The 22,102-nt window shown below is 40.7% G+C and overlaps 1 protein-coding gene across 1 annotated transcript in view; it reads right to left on the reverse strand.

Annotated features, from left to right (window-relative positions):
• Nucleotides 1–4,384: 4,384 nt before the first annotated feature.
• Nucleotides 4,385–22,102, reverse strand: part of Casq2 (calsequestrin 2) — a 63,303-nt gene continuing 45,585 nt past the window's right edge. Inside the window, exons 9-11 of the mRNA XM_003479261.4 lie at nucleotides 8,522–8,622; nucleotides 6,699–6,773; nucleotides 4,385–5,658 (exon numbers count right to left, since the gene is read on the reverse strand). Of these exons, the coding sequence (XP_003479309.2) occupies nucleotides 5,455–5,658; nucleotides 6,699–6,773; nucleotides 8,522–8,622 (380 nt within the window). The 3' untranslated portion in view covers nucleotides 4,385–5,454. The remainder of the gene's footprint in view (nucleotides 5,659–6,698; nucleotides 6,774–8,521; nucleotides 8,623–22,102) is intronic.

The following is a 22,102-nucleotide window of genomic DNA, read 5'->3' on the forward strand; positions in this document are numbered from 1 at the left end:
AATCCGTAGCGGAACCACCCCAGCTAATCCAGTGTTTGTCTAATTCATAAGCCAAATGGTACGAGTGCCAGCTCTACTCAGCCTTTACTTTCCTCCTATGCAAGGAAAACATTTGAGGATTTTTGGTTTTATAAAACATACAGGTACCAGTTTCTCTTCCCCAAACTCATAGTTCTCATCTTAGATGCTACATTTGACAGCCAAAAACATTTCAATTTCTAGCTTCTCTTTGAAAAATAAATTTTTCTCAAGCATCTTTCAGGAATAGAAAACTGTTGAATTTTAAGGATGTTTGTGATGTGATTGATTTCTTGAAATAATTTTTTTTTTTTTTTTGGTACTAGGGGATCAAACTCACAACTTTGTGCCTATTGCAATCCCAAATACTGTGTGCAGTCATCCAAGTATTGTAATCCTCTTTCTAGTTTTCCTCACAATCCAAAAGGTTATATTTGTAATCCCACTGAGACATTATAAGAATCTCAGCAAGTTAATTCCAATCTACCACCACCAATGCAACCCACAGTGAGAGTAAAGATACCAAGATTTATTCCAAGTTAAGAGCCCCCAAGAGTCCTAAGTCCAACCCCCATGAGGACATGCAGACAAAGGCCTTGATCTGAGGCCTCTCCCAGAATTTATTATCTTGTGAAGAAGGGGGGTGGCTCAGAGATGAGTGACAGGAGGATGGTGGGGAATCATGTAACTTGAGCTGGCTGGCCAGGTGGGAGAAAGGCATCTCTGTAAATTGCAGAGATAAAGATATGTAGAAGGATCAATTCATATAATCTAATTAAGGTAGCAGTAGAATTGTTTTCAGAGGCTGGTGCTTCAGTTTCTGATATGCAAACTCTTGTGCCCTGGGGAGTCATAGCCTCTTTACTTTGAGACTCCTACCCAGTTGACATTCCAGAGCTATTGGCTCTAACATCCTGCTGTGCTCATATCCTTTACATGGACAACACTATGCAGGGAAACAGGACTGTCTGTTAGCTTTAGAGATTATATACCAGCATCTCAGCTAGCCTTATTTACAATGCTTAGAGCCAATTGAAGAGAGAAGGAAATACCATAGTCAGCTCTCTACATATCAGTATAATGAAATAAGTCTCCATATAATCAGAGGTGCAGTAGTTGTTCTGCATTCAAGGGGAGTCACTGGAGTTGTCTCCCACATTGCTTTATGAGGCAAGCATCTGAACTGCTGAGCTAGATCCCCAGCCCCTGTGATTGATTTCTTATTATGAAACAATCACTTGATTGTAGTAAACTGGAGCTGAGAGAGCAGTGTGAACCTTGCAGGAATTCAGATGAAAGATTGGAAATGTTCCAAATCAATGCAATAATGGTAGAGAAGAGATGAGGATGGGGATGGGGCTTGCCTCCCATTTGGTGTGGGTGTGAGATATAATTAAAGGTTCTTAGACTAGGATGAGAAAAAAGAGAAAAGAAAAGAAAAGAAAAGAAAAGAAAAGAAAAGAAAAGAAAAGAGCTACACACACACACACACACACACACACACACACACACACACACACACACGTTAACTAAGATAATTGTCCTATTGATCCTATTAGCTCATGGAAAGAAACCATGATTGCCCGTATTGTTTGCTCATATTGTTTGATCTTTCACATGCCCATATCTTGTAATCTGAGCAACTATTTTGGAGACAAGCATATGCAATATAGTGACTATTGTTAATTTCCTATCAGCTTGTTTTGAAATCCTGTATCATTTCTGCTGTTTTGTTTTTATTGTTTTGTTTCCTTTCAATCTCTTTAAAATTTAAAAAAAAAAATGAAAAGGTTAAAGTTTCCTAGAATTCTGGCTTAAATCTGCTGGAAGGAGATGTCACATTTCTGTCCCCCGTGTCTATGAAGAGGACCTTTTCCAAAACATTCCTGGGCTTTCATTCAGCCCTGATTCCTTACCTGACTGGAAGAAATCATCATTTGTGCATTTTTCTTAGGAGAAAACTCACAGTAAGCGTGCAGCATTTTGGACTAGGCTAGCGGAGTTGTTAGGGAAGCCACAGACTAGATGAAAGGACTGGAGGGAGTAGGAAGAACAGAGATCCCTAGTCCTAGCTCTCGGGTCAGTCCACAGCAACTCTGGACATGGTCAGCTCCCAGTTGTAGAGCTGGCACATCAGTGGCACTCAGCTGGTACAGGTGTCTGGATTTTCTAAAGTAAGTTAGGGATTGAGCCTGTCACTCACTAACCAGAAAACCTGTTGAAAGTGTTAAGTTTTCAGGCAGAGCCTTGGGGATCAACGTTTTTGAGGGATTTGTGCATCTGGGTCATCAGGCACCATTGAACAAAGATCTTTTGATAATGACCTATAATATTAGCAGCAGGATACTATTAACAGGATTGGCTTCAGGAGTGATACAAACAGGGCTTGACTAGTGCACAAATGTGTTCTGGAAAAGACAAGCTCATTTCAAGTTCTGTGATGATCTTTAATAGAAATATATAGAAAATGATGGTGTGTTCTATAAAACAATCTCGCTTTAAAAAAAATGGAATGGCCAGACTTTGCACTTCTAATTAGTCATCTTTTTTTATATTGTTTTTTAATAGAGTCTCAGAAGAAAGGATAAATGGTATTTGGTTCAAACAATAAAAAAGATCATGGAAAATTTACTTGAAACCATCTTTGGACACTATTTTTTAAAATGCAATTCTTTGTTCCTTAATTCAAGGAATTTAAATCTTTGTAAATATACAAATCGAGTTATGTGATATTTAGACTTCTTCAAAGTGATTGTGTGATCCTGGGAAAATTCCTGGAGCCCTGTGTTTTCACCCCATTTCCTCATCTGTAAAGAAGACAATAACAAGATACATCCTGCAAGCCTTTGTGAGGATTCAATGAGATAACATATGTAAAGCACTCAGCATAGTGTTCCAGGCACATAACACATGTTCAATAGTTACCAGTTTAAGAAGTTGAAACTGGGCTGGGGATTTAGCTCAGCAGCATAAGCGCCTGCCTTGCAACCAGGCAGTCATGAGTTCGATCCCTGGTACTGATTAAAAACAAAAAGAAGTTGAAACTAATAAATAAGTAGTACTAGTGCTTACAGGTACAATTCACTTCACTCTAGCACACCATAAAAGTTTAACTTAGTGGATATTTCTCAGACCCCTGAGAACAAGGAAGTTTTCCTGAACTTGGAAACAGACTAGTTGCTTGATGGACTGCACTCTTAGGCTACCTGAAAGGTTAGCATCATGCACTCCTTTGGAAGGATGCTTCTCCAAGAGCTTATCAGAAGTGCTTCTGGGCCCAGGTGGGTGGCAACGTAACATAGCTTGAAAAGCAGCTGCCTGGCTTATTGAGGAGAAAAATACTAATTTCTAGCTGCTCCTGTGCAATAGGAGCAGCTAGATGTCCTAGGTCAGGCTCTTAACCTACAATGTCACATGTCAGCATGTGGAGCTAGCGCCTATAAGGTTAAATGAAGTCATGGGATGACTGATTTCACTGATTGGATGGGTGTCCTTGGAAGAGAAGGGAGTCACCAGAGCATGCCTGTGTGCACCGCCCCTCACCCCGGGAAGACTCATGGGAGAACCTGGTGAGAAATCAGGAAGAGCCTCCTCATCAGGAACCCACATAGCTGGCAGCTGTGAGTAAACAAGCTTTCACTGCTCATAAGCCCCTCAGTCTGTGATATTCAGCTCAAGCATACTAATATACCCCATCAGCTATGTTGGCCAACAAATAATGCTAGGGAATTATAACTGTTCTGATTAAGCAATTATTCATGTCTCAATTTAGTACTTTGTGATAGGCAAAGTAGTAAGTTCTGGAAATACAAAAATAAGTGCATTTTTTGCTTTGAAGGAGCTTGTAACTCTGGAAGGGCAGATGTGTTATAATTTAACTGACAAAGGCCATGACCCAAAACATACGTGAAATGCCAAGGGAACAGAGCGGAATGCGGTACTTTCACAGCACCCAGATAATTACACAGAGGGTGGTATCACTCATCCAACCTGGAACTTCATAGATAGGAGAAGTTTAGGGGGGAAGGTAAGAGTCCAGGTTTTGTGGTATTGAGTTAGAAACACTTGTAGCATACAAGCCAAGACATGGAGAGGCAGTTGAATGGGTCTAAAACCAAGACAAGAGGTCAGGTTAGGGACCCACATTTGGAGTCATTTGTATACAGGTAGCAGCTAACAGAAACAGATAATATTGCCTTAGAGGAGTGTGTGAAGTTAAGAGACACTGCAAAACATCAACATTTGGAGGGCAGCCAGGTGAAGAGCAGCCCGAAAAGGAAACAGAAGGAATAGAGAGGTAGCACTAGAGTCTTATGAGAATGAGAAACCAAAGACCAGAAAAACCGATAGAATTTTCAAGATAATCTCAAATTTTCAGAATATGAATTTAATGACAGTTAGTTAGCTATTATTCTACAAAAGGATTGACACAGTTTCAAAAACATTTGTACAGTTTCATGTGTTAACAGATTGAAAAAATAAATTAGAACATTATACTACACACTCAATGCTAGCACTACCAAGCACAATGTAACTTTTAGGCAGCTCAGAAGGCACATAGGAGTTTTTTGTTTGTTTGTTTGTTTGTTTGTTTGTTTTTAGTGTTTCAGGCTATCATTATGGACTCCAATTATTATAGCTCTAGTAAACTGTGGGAGTGCTGATAAATGGAGAGTTATTAACTTCTAGATAAAGAAAAAATTTAAGTGAAGTTTACCAGCAGTAACAGAGAAGGGGTATTCAGTTCCCAGCTCAACACAAGAGGCCAGCTGACTTATATAAAGATGTAAACCCATCCCCATCCAAAAAATTAAGAGCCTTTAATGCTTCAGTCTCCTTGTACCCCACTGCAGGTGAATATGAGAATTGTCATAAACCAGAAGTTTGGAGAACAAATCAACCACCCATCTCAGGGTACTAATACACTAGAAATATTAGGGTCACCTACACAAGGCTTCTCAATAGACATCAAAAAATTTAGAGATGAGTTCATTGATGTTCTAGATATGGGGGCTAAATTAACTAACCATCTGTCTTTCCAGGGCTCTGACTACAAGGTCACTCCATGAATTAACAAATATTTGGCTCTGTCACCATCACAGTCAAAGACAAGTAAACTTGATAGAGGTGTTAAGGGTTTGTCCCAATTCTGTCAGATTCTGGCACTGCTGTGACTCCATGATGATCTAGTGAAGAACAAGAAAAGTGTTCCATGATAATCAAGACAGCATGGTACCCATTCCTCTCCTGTCCCTGCTAAGTGGGACTGCTGGGTTTGGAAAAGCATTTGCTCATGATGAAAAGGGGGTGAGAAAAGATGTTGGAAAGAAGAAAGGAGCTGTGTAGGGGGCAGGGCTGCTTGCTGCCACCATGGTCTGTCTCTGTGAGGGTGGGAAGCTGTGATTTTGTTTTCGGAATAATCATTTGGAATTGGAGCTATTCATCATCATCATCATCAGTGTCTTCATTATCCTCTTCATCAGAATTATCGTCGTCATTATCGTCATCATCATCTTCATCTTCATTGTCATCATCTTCAGTGTTGATCTTTCCAGAAAGTACATCCTCAATCCAGTCTTCCAGCTCCTCCGCTGTAGGCAAATCATCATCATCCGAAATCTCCATCCAGACACTGTCAGCCTACAATGAGGGACAGAGTGAATGCATGAATGAATCAATGAATAAAGGCTGAGTCTCACCACAGGGTTCTGAGCTGTGCTGAGTGAGTCTCCAGTTTCCTACAACTTCACAGAGTATGTGTACATTGTTAAATGAAATTGCCAAATTGCAGAGTGATATGTATATCTGGTTACACAGAGGAAATATGTCTTCCACTACCCATATATAGGCTACAGTTTTTCCTTTTCACTTATACTGTTCTATTTTATTTTTAAATGTTTTAATTTGAAACCTATTTTTTAAATTATTATTTTTTAAAGTTATTTACAAAACAAATAAATATGGAGTTGCCCACATGATCGAACACTCAACAACAGGGCAAAAAGACATTACTAATTGGCTGCTGTTCATAAGACAATCAACCATAATTAATTCTGGCTCTAATGGGTCCTTTGTGGGCATCTCTTTTTATTCACTGTTTGCTTGGTTGTATCTGTGCCCACTTCTGTTTCGTTTCAGTGGATTTGCATCAGATGCCTGGACTGAGTTCAAATTCTTTGCACTCTGCCAGTCCATCTTCTTAGCCTTTCCCACACTCATGTGGACAGTGCTTGAACCGGGTGGAAGCCCCTTTCTTGTGCATGCCTTTGATCTTTCCCTCCTGTGGGCTTGATGTTTGCCTGCAAGGGCTTCTGAGCCACAACTGCACGTATTATGCAGTGACAGTTCCTTATATAAAAGGACCTTGTTCTTGGGTTTTTAGAGAAGGATACAGGAGAATTGTCTCAGGTAAAAAGTTATAGATGGGTGAATTGGATCAGGCTTGCCCCATAAGCAAGGAAACAAACCCATGGAAGAAAGGCATAGAAACACAGATTAGGCCTGGCTCGGAGACCATGACTGGGCCATGCTGGCATGCAGAATGTGCTCAAACAAGGCCAGAAGTTCTACTTGTTTCTGAAGGAGCTGGACTCCTAAAGAAGATATAGCAGTGGGGACTGAAGAACAGATAACAGGACCGGCTAAAGGGGCCTGAGCAAGCTTGCATGGTGGGTACTCACATCTGTCACATTCACCACCCCAATCTGTGGCTTGAATAGGTCAATCTTGAAGGTCTTCTCCCAGTAGGCAACAAGCTGTGGCAACACAAAATCACATTAGACAGCAGGCAAAGGGCATTCTCGGTTAAAGCTACATTTTTGTGGCTGGGCTCACCTGCCATTCTACCACAGTAACTAGGTCACCACTGGTAAAAATTCTTTGAAACAGCTGTAGGCTCTTAAGAAATGGCCAACTTGGCCCACCCTCAAGCACTTTAAGCATTAAATAAAAGATGTCATCACAAGAACTATGAAAACATGTAATATGAAAAGTTTGTTCAGCTGTAAGGTGAACAGTGTTGATTCCCAAATTACTTGCGGCTCTTTTATAGTTTATGGATGGTGAAAGAGCGATTTTCTTTCACTTCTTTTTTAATGTCCCATCTTCTGCTCTACTGCATGAGATGACTAGAAAAGTAATGATATAGGAGAAAGTCTGTCAGGAAAAATGGGGCCTGGTGGGGACTGGGATAGTCAAGAATCTGGAAATAGCAGAGTCTGAAGATTCTTTATTTATTTATTTTGCAAAGACCAAGGCAAACATATAGAACTAGCCAAAAGAAACGCAGACTAACTGCAAACTTGTGTAACAAAATAGTATTAATAAACTGGAAATACAGCCTGGCAAGAGATAAATTTTTTAAAAAGAAGTCTCATATATGGCTTTACATGACCACGACTTTCTTATAATTACCGTAACTACCTTGAATTATGACATTGGCCTCCAGTGTCATGGAAATCTCTGCCTTTGTTTTATCTGTTCTTTCTGTAGCACTGGGCATCAGGACCCTTGAGATCACTACACCCTCTCAGTTTTCCCTGCTTGATCATAGCATCATCAGTCATGACCCAGGAACTAAAAATAATTTCTGAATGATAAAATTGTCATTTATAAGCTAATAATACCTAAATTTGTATTAATTACTAGCAGTTAGCTCTGCCAAAAACAAGCAATAAGCCAAGGTCTGATGTGAACATAGATCTAGCTTGTAATATCATATATACCACTTACTATCTTTAGTCCCTCCAGTTGTCATTATTTTAATCTATCTGATAGGGATTATAATAGTGCCTGCATCATAGGACTTTGATGAATTTGCCTATGATGATGCATATAAACAACTTATTGTAGTTCCAGACATACAGTGGAGGATTGTCATTATTACTGAGGTCGTACAAATTTTTCTTTCATACAACTAAGTACAATCAGAGTCTTCTAGCTATTGATCATCAACCCTGGCTATGTTTGGACTGTAAAAGTTTTTATATCTTAAACATATGCTAAGTGTTAATCCACATCCTGGGGAGCACAGTATGAATAGGAAAGGTATGGTTTTTGCTCTCCAAGAGGCTCCTCCTTCTCTCTGCCAAGTTCTTGGTTCTATGCAAAATGTTTCTCTCTGGTTTTTATTATCAGTAATTTAGGTTGCCTCAGAATTAAGGTCCCCATCTGTAAGTGAAAGAAGAGCAGAGAGGGTTGGTGGCCGCATGAGAGGCAGCTATGGAGCATCTGGTAGGAAGACTCCACAGCTCACTTGGGTGGGCCCCTAGGAGAGTCTCCAGTATTTGGTCTCTCAGGAGTGAGAACAGTAGTGAATCTAAGCATTTCAATGACTGTCCCAGGCCAAGTTCAATACGATTAGGGCTATACTGCATGGGGTGGTCCCTGGGTTTCTTCAAGTGCCTTTGCCTAGTTATCACCTCTTTCCTGTTGAGAGCCTCATGCTAAACATGACCATGGACTATAAAGGGAGCAGAGGTGGATGCTGTCCAGATCCACTCACCAGAGGAAAGTCATCAGGGTCAATCCACACGATGCTCAGGTCAGGATTGTTGGTGTTGTCTCGGGCCACCTGTTTCAGGATCTCCAGGAACTCATAGCCATCTGAAGTAGGATTTAAGAGGTTGAGCAACTCCTGAACATACATGGCTTTTCATGTGCAGAGTGAGAGTGTGGTTTTTCCACAAGATTTCTTAGGCTATTTGATGTATACCCTCAATTACAGGATTAGTCTATAAAGTGAGTCAGAGGACAGCTCCAACCACAAAGCAGTTCATGTAAAGGAAACAATAAAAAAAAATGAATAAAGAAATTAAAAGGAGGAACTGGCTGGTTTCTAAGTGGAAGCCAAGGTACATTTGTTCATCTAGAATGCCTCAGTGACAAAGATCAGTCCCACATCAGAAGACTGTCTGTCCTGATGGCCATTTATAGTTTCTTAGAGTGTGTACTATCCCTGAGTCCTCCACAGCCTCTGCTGTATAGATCAAGAGCATTTGAGTCTGACCCTTTGGTTCTTTGCAACTTGAAATTCCTAAAATCTTCAACTAAGGACACATCTGATCCACCGTCATCTGCTGGCCTTGAGAAGATAAATGGGACTCCAAATCCCTCCCTCACCAGTCCAGGTTACTGTGGCCTCCTCTGTTCAGTCCACAGCTTTCAAAGGCCCCGAGGAGGGATGATTCATAGGAAAAGCAGAGACAAAACTTCTAAGCTTCAAGATTAAACTGTGGAGGACTAGGGGCACACAAGTTTTGCCATAAAAAAAAATTAAGAAGAAAAATTAGTAAGAAATTCAGAACTCAGCCTTCAACACCACTAGCCAGCAAGAACAGAGACAAGAGTTTAGATTTTGGCAGGTTCCAGAAAACGTAAGCTCTTGTTCGTGTGTACATGTCCCTGTGAAGAACACAAACCATGGGTGCTTATGTGTCCACAAATACAGTCTCTATAAGTTCAAGGAATCTCACAGCATTTAGGATCCGTGCTTTGTTTCAGAATGAAACTCAAGAAAATGGAAAGGTCCCAGAATCCTCTGCAAAATCTCTTAGTACTAGATCAGAAAAGTCTATCCAGTTGTCTGCAATTCTGAGGAACATGTATAACATGTTGAGACAGTAAACTTCTGATAACTTCCTGCAGGTGAGAGAACCTGGTGGGAACAATGACCAGAAGACAGAATGAGAGGCTGCTCTGCAGATACCAGTACAAACAGATGATGAGGACCTACTTCACTATGCCAGGGAACCAACAAGGTCTTTGTCCCTCAGAATAGCTGAAGGGAGCTGGGAGACCATTAATTGTCAGACAATTCTCCACCCAGTGGTGTATAACTCAACAGAAATCTAGGTCTAGTTCTGAAATCAATTTCCATTTCTTGCACAGCAGAATTTGTGGCCTGAAATGTGTATGCTCTAGACAAGCAGCTCACTGATTTCTTGGCAATTCAATGTGATGACCGCCCTTTAAAAAAATTTTCTTTTTCTGGGTTTCCGGTGAGTTTGAGTCCTTTCTGACTTCAGTTAAACAAGCCTCCCCTCTCCAATCATGCTGTTTGTCTAGTTCAGCCTCTTGGTAAAGGTGTCCCTTACACTTTCTCTTCTCTAATAAATTCATCATGTCAGTTCCTGCAAGACCTCTCAGGCATTATGACCAAGAAAGCAGAAGGATTTTACAGGGAGAAGACAGTCTCTTTATGGTCTTCAGCCTTCTGCAGTGCTGGTAGGTGGGCCTACATGGTTGTTCAATCTATGCTCATATCTATATTGCAAGTGAGATTACCTGACAGTAACCCCGGGGCCCGAGAATTCTTACAACTGTCATTCAAGGGATAGGGATGGAGGCAGCGTGAAGGTACTGCTCTTGCTGCCTGTAGGTATAGTTAGATGGTTAAACCCTTCCAGAGTATCAGTGGTGCAATGTGTAGACACTATAGCTCCTCCTCTGGGCATATGGCCATGTCACAGGAGAGAAAAGTCTGGAAATCCACAAACAGTTATCTATGGATTTATGGATCATAATGCACAAACCACAAGGAGAAATTCCTTCAAAACACCTGCACTTACTGCTTTCAGCAGCAGAAAGAAAAAAGGGAATAATTGACATTGATGATTCTCTGGAAGATGTGATTAAATATTAAAGTGATTTTGAGAAATCTAAAATCCACAAATAGGGCTGGGGATTTAGCTCAGCAGTATAAGCGCTCACCTGGCAAGTGCAAGGTTGTGAGTTCGATCCCTGGTACCAAAAAGAAAAAAAATAAAATAAAATCTACAAATATTGTGGAATTCAACATCATAGACCCAAATTTTAGTAAAGAGTAAACTTGAGGTGCAGTTTGGAACTGATTTATACAAAGAAAAAGCAGAGACTGGCTACACTCAGGGGTGTATGTGTGTGTCTGTATTCAGAACCCCACACAGCACAGTCATTTGTAATGGGAAAAAATACTCACATAGTGTTGAAACTTATGAAAAGGAAAGTTAAATACAAGAACATACACTACATTCCTACTTTACATTCCACAACAGGTTTAGAAAGAAAAAGGGAAAGAAGGAAAAATAAAAATTGTGTTCCTCATGAAACAGTCAAATGGGTAGGAATTTTTATGCAAACAATACAATTCAAAAGCATGACTTAATGCCAGTTTTTAAGAGTATGAAAGAGTTTTGTGTAGAGAATGCTCTTGTGTCTACAGAAAAGCAAGGAAAGCTCAAAACTCATTCACAGAATAAAAAAAAAAAAAAAAAAAAAAAAAGAAAGTGAGATTGACATTAAAGCCAGAGAAGTGGAAAGCTTTTGAATTGCAGGGTGATGGATTCTATAAAGAGCAGCCAATTGCGGCCCTGGCTGATTTCAGTAATAGAACAGAGTTCATTCTTCAGGGATGGAGCCCAGTACAACCCTTAAACACAAGGTTTTGACCTTGGCTAAATGACCTTAATCCAAATCACTCAAAGTGTATGACTCAGGGTAAGTTATGTAATGCATTGTTTCCTAGCGTGCAAAGTAGGTATGGTGATGGTGAGAGCTACTTCACAGGATGCTTGCATGTGCAGAGTCTCTGAAGAGTTGCCTGGCTCCCCAGTGAGGCTCAGCCATCCCATATCTAAGTGAAGCCTCTAAATCTGGCCATTCATCGCTATATTGAGCACATGCGTATTAAATGTCATGTTCTGAGTGCCAGGAGAAGGTTAGATACAATCTCGGATCCACGTGATAGAGAAGACGTTTACAGAAGCCCATCCCACAAGACAACATATCATGAGGTGACTGCATCTGACTCCTGTTGCTGATTCTGCACCAGGCCCTCAGGGCCAGCTGTGTCCACTGGTGGGACTATGAAAACATTGTTTTCAGAACTAGGTTACAGCCAGGTTTAATTCCTTCATTTGAAGGTATTACCTCACTTGAGTATTCTTGATGCAAGCTGTGCAAGTGTCTGAAGATCCCCCTTCAGCCTCTAACCTTGAGCAAATCTCTCATGGCCTTCCACCCAGCAGGGAAACCTGATTTAAAGCAAGCAACCTGGTGTCACATGTAATTAACTGCTAAACTGTAAGCCTTAAATTCCACTTCTTCCTACAGAGAGCTTGTTTTCTTTATAAAACTGGAAGGTGCCAGAGAACAGTCACTGTGGATCCTCCTTTTCTGATAGGAAGGCAGGTATAGGATGCTTACATTTATTTTTGTAGTTCAGTATTAAGCATAGGACTAGAAAACACATGCAATCATAGCAGTGAATGAGTGAGCGTAAAGTGAATAAAAGTGTCCTTTATTGGTGATGGATCCAGTTTGCATACCGTCTTAGATTGTGACCATCTACATTTCAAAAAGAATAGCCCATAATTTTTAAAATAAGGAGGTGGAAGAAAAGGAGAAATACTAGTCAAGACTTGTACACTAAAAGCTATTTAGATATAACATTAGAAGACTGTTTCTCAGGTTCTTAGAGAAGCACCAATTCCCAAAATCAGAAGAAATCTTTCAAACACCCTACAAGTGCATGCAGATGAATAACCCCCCAAATTTATCTCTTTTGGTAAATGTATCTAACACTAAGACTCTTTGACCCTCATAAAGTCCTACTATAGAGCTAATAATCCTTAACAGCAAGAATCTACTCTACATACTGCCTCTTGTAAAACCTCCTTTTCCACAAGTTCATTTGCTAGTTTCTTTCTTTATGAACAGGATGTTGTTCTTTATGTAAAGTATGTAATCATGTAGGCCCAACCTTTATTTTGAGTATTCTTGAGTACTTAGTGGGTAGTGAGTGAGCATTTCTGCATGGAATCTTTACATCTAGTCTTGATGGTTAGGAAGATTTCATTAACCCCATTCTACAGAGGATGGAATTGACACATAGGGAGAGAAAGTGACTTACCCACATCACATGTGAGCAAGAGCCAGAGTTGAAAGCCAGAGTTGAGAGCCCAGGTCTTCAGTTATGTTGAGAGCCATTTCCACCATCCGTAAGCTCTTTACAGGCTCTGTGCTCCTAACAATATTGCTGTCATCTTCCTTCCTCAAGTTTGTGCCTAAGATCCCAAAGCCTTATGTGAAGGCTTTGACACAGGGAGACAGGGGCCTGGGTCATGGGGGAAGCAGCCTGGATACTGCTTCAGCCTTTACCATGGATTGGGCTGAAGGGAATGCCTCCTTCTACCCATGGCACTCTCTAGCCCTGTCCTTCCCAAAGAGGCAGTGGGCAGGTTAACCTAGAGAAACGAGTTTCAGAGACTGGACTGAATAAAGAAGACAGCAGGGGGAACTCTATTTTCTTCTGGGCCACATGGTGTTGGGTTCTGGGCGAGAGCTTAGGGATGCACATTGGACCAGTAGGTTTCCCACAGCTAGTGAGTGGCCTCTGGGAATCATATCTTTGTGGGAAGAGAAACCAGTGATTATCATTTCCTGCGTCCCTGCAAAGATTAGTGGGAACGAGTTTACACCAAGTCCTGGGGGATCCAAGCCAAGCACAGCCACACTGGGGGCCAACGCACTGTTTGGCAGAGGTACATGTGTCTCAGACCAAGCCATGGCCCAACAGTAAACAGTATAAGCCCACTACACTGCCCACCCTGCCCTTGTTGCTCATGCTGTGCCCAGTCCACCAGGGCACTAGAAGAAATCTCCCTGACTCCATGCCACAAGAAATGATGGTCCTCAGCACCCAGATGCCTAGGCTTGGGCAGCCACCACCCAGCATGGGGTCCTACCACCAGCCATGTGGTATGTAGAGGCTAGCACCATGCAGCTTGGAGGTTATGTCTGGAGACGACATTGGGTTTGAAATTTGAAGACTTCACAAAGGTCCCTTAGCCTCTCTGGCATCTCTATTTCCTCCTCTGAAAATATAGAAAATAACTACCTGTTTCCCTTCTGAGTTTCCTGACAATAAGGAGACACTATTATCTTTATGGAAAGAGAGCAGGACAATGAAAAAGGGTCTGTATTTTCTGTTTTGTTCCTTCCCCTCCCCCATCAAATTTTCATTATTTTTTTTAAGTTTTATGTCCTACTATTTTCATCCTTCATTGATGAAAAAGGTTCATTTTTGCCTCAGGTAGATATATTTTTAGTGCCCACAATGTTTGGGGCCCAGATCAGATGGTGAGACACAAAAGTATACAAGGCAGGTAAAACCCTTGCATTCTCTCTTGGAGATTAGAACTAGGATTAGTGTTAGGGCCAGGGCCAGGGCCAAGATTAGGGTTAGGGTTAGGGTTGGGGTTCTCAGGCCACCTGAACACTAGGAAGATAATCTTATAGTCCCTACCCAAAGAGGTGTTGTGAAGATTAAATGCATTGTCATTTGTTAGGACTCGGTATGATGTTCAGTAGTTTGTATTTATCGCATATTGAGCTCGCTAAGCCATTAACAGTTGGTCTCAAAAGCATTTTTTATAAGAATGCAAGACTGGAATTTCAGTTGCAACAGGGCTTGGAGAATTCCTTCCAGAGCCCATCACTAATTCCGTTCCACTCCTTGCAGACAAGAGCCTGTCCTTGCATCTCCAGCTTGTTAGCGCTGATATTCCCGGTGCCCTTGGAGGATATCCATCCAGCGCCCACTCATGTAGAAACGCTGCTTTGCAAACCTTTCATCAAGTGATATGAAGAAGATGTCAGCCTGACACACACACATCTGGGGGTGGCAAGGAAGAGAGTTGTTTACTTTCAAACCTGTCAAACAAGCGGCTCTGACTGGTGCTCTGAGCGCAGCAGCTGGAAAGAAATTTCCAGACAAAAGACACTGGCTGCAGCAGGCAACCAGCATGAGGAGAGAGCCCAGGAAACACCCTTCCCAGTTAGCCTAACTATGGCACTGAACAGGACCTTACATGGTGGGAGATCCAGAGATTGTGCTCCAGGGCCTGCAAGTAGATATTGCCTTCTCCCTGAGCACTGAAATCCTCAGTTTTCTGCAAAGGTGAATACAAACTAGGACCATGAAGCACGGGATTGCAACAGGAGTCCCTTAGGGGTCAGGTCACTCGGATAGGTGTGTATCCTTGTTGCTTCAGAATGTCAGATTCTAAATCTGACAAGATCAGTGGAAAGTGGGAGGAAGGCAGACTTGTCTTCACTAGTTGGGAGCTCAAGCTTTTCGGTGGCTCAGATCTCGTCTCATTTCCATGCAAACCTCTCTGATTCTTGCTGACCTCCCCCTGTTCCTTTCACTGCAGCAGCACTGCACGTGCTCAGAACCTGCAGCTGCCCTGAGAGATGACATAGTAGACAGCGGCCAGGAGTCCTCGGGAAATCTAAACTGTGCCTATACCCCTGGGATCCGGAGCATGTTACTGAACTAGTCTGATTCTCCCTTCTCTCATAGTTAGAATGCTGGAGGTAGAAGTGAAAGATAGCAGAGAAAGAAAGGTGCACTGAATGGGGACTGTAGGGTAGGAACTCAGTGATGTGCGAGTTGGTCTGCAGGAAGACTTTGTAGGTGAGGGTGAGGGTTGGGAAGCCAAACTGCCCGCAGTTTAATTTCACTGCTTCACTGCAGTAGTTTAACCTCTTCTTTCCCAGTAAGTTGACCTCATCTATAAAATGAGAATAAAAATCGAACCTCCCTTCTGGGATTGCTATGTCATAACACGCGTACTGTAAGTGACCATCACTACCACTTTCATCATACTCAGATGCATTTAGAAATCCAGCAAGCCTGCTGGAATGTGAATCTTGGCTGGGATACTGAGAGTGATGTGAGCAAGTTATTTAGCCTCTAAGACTCTCCTGATGTGACCCTGGAATCATGATTACACACATCACACAGAACTACGTTAGGACCAAAGGAGATCATTTACAGAAAATCCCTAACACATTTCCTCTACTCTGCTTTCTATTGTAGAAGAGCTGTAAGTTTTCCTGGTTATATAATCTTCCTCTTTGGTACGTGGGTAGCGGTCTGATTAAGCAATAGTGTATAATTTAGCAAGAGCAAAGCAATGCCAGGAGCTACCTATGCAGGAGTGAAATCCCCAGACTTGTAGCCAGTCCTCTGGTTCCAGGCTACACATTAGTGCCCTGCACGTAAATCACTAACTACAGCGACTACACTAACTTAGAGAATTTCATGGAAAACTTTTCCTTTTTGGAGCAAGCTCCTGAAACCCTGCAGAAAGCCCATGTTTCTGGAGCAGTCCCTACCCCCACCCCTGGTGCACAGCTTCAGCTTCCCAGGGACAAGTTCCAGCTTGGACTCTTTGGGAAAGGCAGAGCTTCAGGCCCAGGGATATTTGTGTAGGGAGGAGGTGGAAGTGGTTTCAGGAGCTTGATTCATTACAGCAGCAATCTCTGTCAAACAGGTTTCGGCACCTTCAGGGAGGCCTCTTTGTTCTATTGTTATGGAGCGCCAGACAGGCCTCTCCATAATCCTAGAGTGGAGGGTGAGTGGGGGGAGGCAGGGTGGAAGCCCCCTGGAGTCCGGCCAGCAGGCAACTGCCAGTGGCAGCAGTCATCTCTGTCCACACAATACTAGGGATCTGATTCTGTTTGATTGCAGCTTGTTAAACCTTAGGCAGCTGAATTTCTTAGCTATTTCTCCTCCAGAGGTGGGGGGGGGGGAGGCAACGTCATGAAAAGAAGTCAAAACTGCGCTGCTTACTTTTTTTTTTTTTTTAAGGTCTAGATTTCCTTGTGGCTTTCCAACATTGCAACTCTATTATGCAAAATCTGGCACATCAGTGGACATTCAAGCAATTTAGTAAAAAAGATGGAAGAAACTGTCAGATACCTTGGAGCATAAATTTGGTTTGGCTACATGGAATACCATTCAACCTTAAAAAGGCATGAAATACTCTAACATGCTATGGATGACCTTAGAAGGATACACCTTAAACCATCACACTAAGCAAAGGACGTCAGATACGAAAGATCATATACTACATAATTCTGTTTATAGGAAACTTCTAAGCTAGTCACATCTACAGAGGCAGTAAAAAATTAGTGGTTATCAGAGATACAGAAGGGAAGACTGGGAATGACTGCTAATGGGGTTTTTCATCACAATTTGAAGTGTGCAAAAATGTTCTGAAATTAGTGCTGATGTTTGCACACTTTTTTTTTTTTATATTAGGGATTGAACTTATGTCTTCATGCTTCCCAGGCATGAGCTGTGCTGCTGAGCTATATCCTTAGCCCAAAACTTCTGAATATAACAAAACCCACCAATCTACCCACTTTGTAAAGGATGACTATTATGGTATGTGTATTATATTTTCATTTTAAAAATTGTATCACAAATAAGTGGGTTTCAGTCCATAAGACAGTCCACTGATCATCTATTTACCTGTCCTGCAGTATTTCCTGGGCACCTTACCACGGGTTTAGGCACTGTGAGGGATAAGGTGTACAGAGATAGATGAGACAGTATGTACCTCCTTCACGGTGCACCACTGTGTCCTCTTGGGCAGTCTGTTAAACCCTGAACCTCTGTTTTCTCATCTCTATTGGTAGCTGTCTCTAGGCTTTCCCGAGGAAGAAAACTGAGGTCCCTGACAAACACATGTAATCCCACATTACCTCAAACAGTGGTTCCCAAGCCTATTGGCACATCACAATTTGCCTTAGAGCCCCATAAAACCACACATTTATGACAGTGCTGTCTCCTCAGCCCAGGTAGCCTTGGTGCTTGCAGTGTGGGCATTGTCAGGTCTTAATGTCCCCAGCAACTATCTCCTGACTAAGGTCTGGCTGCTGGGCCATTACCAATGAAACTCCTTGCCTTCCCTGGTTGCAATCTGAATCATTACAAGTTTCCCAAAAGATATCTCAGAATCTTCACTTACACTTTGGAGCCTCTATGTCTCACTGAGCATCACCATAGGGATGATTACCCCTGTCAAATTAAATTTTTCTGCACTTTCTTTTCTATAGGATTTGAAAGAGGGAAAGGGAAATCAGAACTTTGAGACCATACCCATAAGAGAAATAAATCAAACTCGCATGTATACATATTGTATTGTCTCCATAGTGCAAAATAAAAGAACCCTCAGTGAGGCTCCTGGAGACTGGGAAGCTGTACCCACAGGTCCACCCACATCTGAAAAGCATCTCTGAGGCCTACAGGGACCAGGAGTCTGTGCCCAGTAACCTGTACTCAACCAGGAACCCTCAGTGAGGCCCTTGGTGATTGGGAAGCTGTTCCCAGTGACCTGAAAACCATCTCTGAGGCCCAGGGAGACTAGGAGTCTGAGCCTAACAACTCACAGTCATCTAGAAACCTTCAGAAGCCTGTGCCCAGGGACTTGAAGTCATCTGGAAACCCTTGGTGAGGTCTGCTAGGAATGAGAGTCTGCACTAAATGAACCATCCACATCTAGAAACCACCCCTGAGGCCCACAGGGACTAGGAACCTGCACCTAGCAACCTGCAATCATTCAGGAATCCTCAGTGAAGCCTTCGGGAACCACCTGTCTGTGTCCAGTGACCCAGAACCAATAGCATCCCTCAGTGAGCCCTGGTGACTGACAGCCCACCAGAATGGGAGGCGTGTGGGACTTGGTATCTGGCTGATTCAGAGGAACTCAGGAAAATGCTAAAGCAAAAGAACAAAACACAACTTCAAATTTCCACTCCATCCAGATCTAGTCCAAGAGACGTAGACATCAATGAGTTTGGAAATCTCACACCTGAAATCTCTGAAATGATAGCAAGGGAGGTAAAGAAACAACTCCAGGAAGCTGCAAAAGAAACAAGGTCAGAAATAAATGCTCAGGTAAAAGTAAAAATGAAATTAAAGAATTGGTGAAAATATCCCAAGAAGACATAGATTAAAAAAAATAGAAGAGCATAGGAAAGTGATGAAAACCTTGAGTGAACACAGGAAACAATCAGAATACATGAAACAGATTCAAGGAGATATTTAGGAAATGAAAAATTCCATTGAAAGCTTGCAAAACCACATGAATGAAACTGAAGATAGACACTTAGATCTCAAAGACATCATTGCAACTAGTGATCATGAAAAGAAGCATCTCTTAAAAATAACAAGGAATTAGGAAATAACCATTTAGGACTGGGGATTTAAATCAGTGGCTTAAGCACCTGCCTGGTAGGCATGAGGTCATGATCCTCAGTACAAAAAAAATAAAAGGAAATAATATAAGGCTGATGGGTGTTGAAAAAAGAGACAATGCAAATGACATAAAAAGACTACAAACAAAACAGCAGATAATTTCCCAACATGGAGAAAAAATCAACCTGACATACAGATAAGTGAGGCATATAACACTCCAGTTATCCATAACCAAAATAAATCTACATTTGAACATACAATAATCAAGATTCCAGAAATTCAGCACAAGAACAGAATATTAAAAGCCAATAGAGAAAAAAATACGGATCACCTATAAAAGAAATTCTATCAGAATCTCAGCAGAATCCTTAACACAAAATATCAAGTCAAGGAGAGCATGGAGTCAAGTTTTTCAAGTACTGAAAGAAAACAACTTCCAACCCAGGTTGACATACTTTGCAAAACTATCTTTCAAAACCAATGGAGAAATAAGAGACTTCCATGACAAAGAATAATTGAAGAAATTCATGGCAACTCAATCAACTCTACAAAGAGTACTGCAAGATATTCTTGAAAGAGTAGAAATGATCACAATTGCAAGAAAAACAATGGCAAAAACAAGCAGCCAACAAGTAGGAGAAGCAATTAAACAAAGAGGTAAAGTAGGGAATCAACAACAGAAGGATAACATGACAAAGATAAGCCAATACATATCAGCTAAAACTATTAATGTAAATAGTCTTAATTCACCAATCAAAAGAAACAGACTGGTAGAGTGGATTAAGAAACAAAATCCAACAATATACTGTATACAAGAAATATTTAACTCGAAAGGAAATTCATGGACTAAAAGTCAAAGGATGGAAAATAATATTCCATGTGCCAAGAACCCAGAAAAAAAGCAAGGGCAGCAATTCTGTTAGCACACAATGTGAACTCCAAACCAAAAATGATCAAAAGAGATAAATAATGTTATTATACACTTGCTAGGAGAAAACTTCAGGTGAAACAGATAACAATCATAAATATATATGCACCAAGTATGAGAACAGTCAGCTATGTAAGACGAATATTAATAAACATGAAAAAATCAAATAAGTAATATAACCCCAACTCCACTGTCACAAAGACAGTTCAACTAGACAAAAAATCAGCAAAAAAAAAAAAAAAAAAAAAAAATAGAATTCAATCAAATGTATAAGCAACGGACTTAGTAGATAGGTACAGAGTATTCTACCCAACAGCATCAGAATATACATTCTTTTCAACATCACATAGAACATTCTCTAAAATAGATCATACACTAGCCCATACAACATGTAAATTAAAGAAGAAATTAAACAATATCTACAAGCAAAGTAAAATGTAAATACAAATTACTGGAACCAGTGGGACACAATGAAAGCAGTCCTCAGGGGGAAATTTATCACGGTAAATTCTCACATCAAGAAAAGAGAATGAGCACAAATAAACAACCTGATTCTATGCCTTAATATCTAGAAAAAGAAAAATAAGTCCATCTCAAAGCCCCCAAAAAAAGCGGAAATTGTAAAGATCAGAGCAGAAATTAATGCAGTTGAGACTAAGAAAACAATACAAAGAATTAACGAATTAAAGAATTGGTTCTTTGAAAGAATAAAAAGTTGATAAGACCCTAGCCAACCTTATTTTAAAAAGGAAAGAAAAAACTCAAATTCATACAATAAGGAATGAAAATGGTAAAATCATACAGACCCTGGAGAAATACAGAATATCATCAATATCTACTTAGAAAACCCTTACTCTCATAGGTTTGATAACACAGAAGAAATGGGCAGATTCCTAGAAGCATACCAAAGCTGAATCAAGAAGATATAAAACTGCCGAATAACCCAATTTCAATTAATGAAATTGAAAATGCAATGATAATCCTATCAACAAAGAAAAGCCCAGGCCCTGATGGATTCATTGCTGAACCCTAAAAGAAATTTAAGGAAGACTTAGTGTCAAATTGAAAAAGGAAGAAATTAACCCTAACTTATTCCTGGAAGCAAGCAATATCCTAATACCAAAACCAGAGAATGACCCAACCGAAAAAGAGAACTGCAGGCCAATCTCCATAATGAACATAAATGCAAAAATCCTCAATAAAATACTAGCAAATAGCATGCAGCAAATCATTAAGAAGATTATACACCACAACTAAGTGGGATTCATCCCAGGAATACAGGGATAATTCAGCATTTGCAAATCAATAAATGGAATACACCATATCAATAGAGCCAAAGACAAGAATCATGCTATCATCTCAATAGATGCAGAAATAACTTTTGATACAACCCAATACTCACTCATGATTTAAAAAAAATCTTACAGAAAATTGAAATAGATGGTCTTTACTTCAATCTAATATAAGCCATATACAATAAACCAACAGCCAACATCATACTAAACGAACAAAAGCTGTAAGCTTTCAACCTAAAATCAGGAACAAGACAAGGATGTCCACTATCACTGCTTCTATTCAGTATATCTCTGGGAAAGTTAGCCATAGCAATTAGACATGAGAGACAAACAAAAAGAATAGAGATAGGAAAGGGAGAAGCTAAATTATCATTACTTGCAGAAAACATGATACTCTACATAGAAGATTCCCAAAATTCTACTGAAAGATCTAATTCAGTAATGTAGCTGAATATAAAGTCAACACTCAAAAATCAAAACATCCCTATACACAAACAACGAACTCACCAAGCAAGAAATAAGGGAAACCACACCCTTCACAATAGCATCCACAAAAGTGAAGTGCACGAGAATCAATTTAACAACAGGAGTAAAGGTTCTAGCATTGAAAATTACATTACTATGTAAAAAGAAATTGAAGAGGATTTCAGAAAATGGAAAGGAATTCCTTGTTCACGGAGAGGAAGAACAAACATTGTAAAAATGGCCATTCTCCCAAAATTATTATCCAGATTTAATACAATTCCAATCAAAATACCAGTAGCATACCTCTCAGACCTAAAGAAAGCATTCCTAAAAGTCATATGGAACCAGAAGAGACCTAGAATAGCA

This window comes from Cavia porcellus, unplaced genomic scaffold (genome assembly GCF_034190915.1).
Source record: "Cavia porcellus strain 051 isolate PalLab524CR breed Dunkin Hartley unplaced genomic scaffold, mCavPor4.1 scaffold_1, whole genome shotgun sequence".
NCBI lineage: Eukaryota > Metazoa > Chordata > Mammalia > Rodentia > Caviidae > Cavia > Cavia porcellus.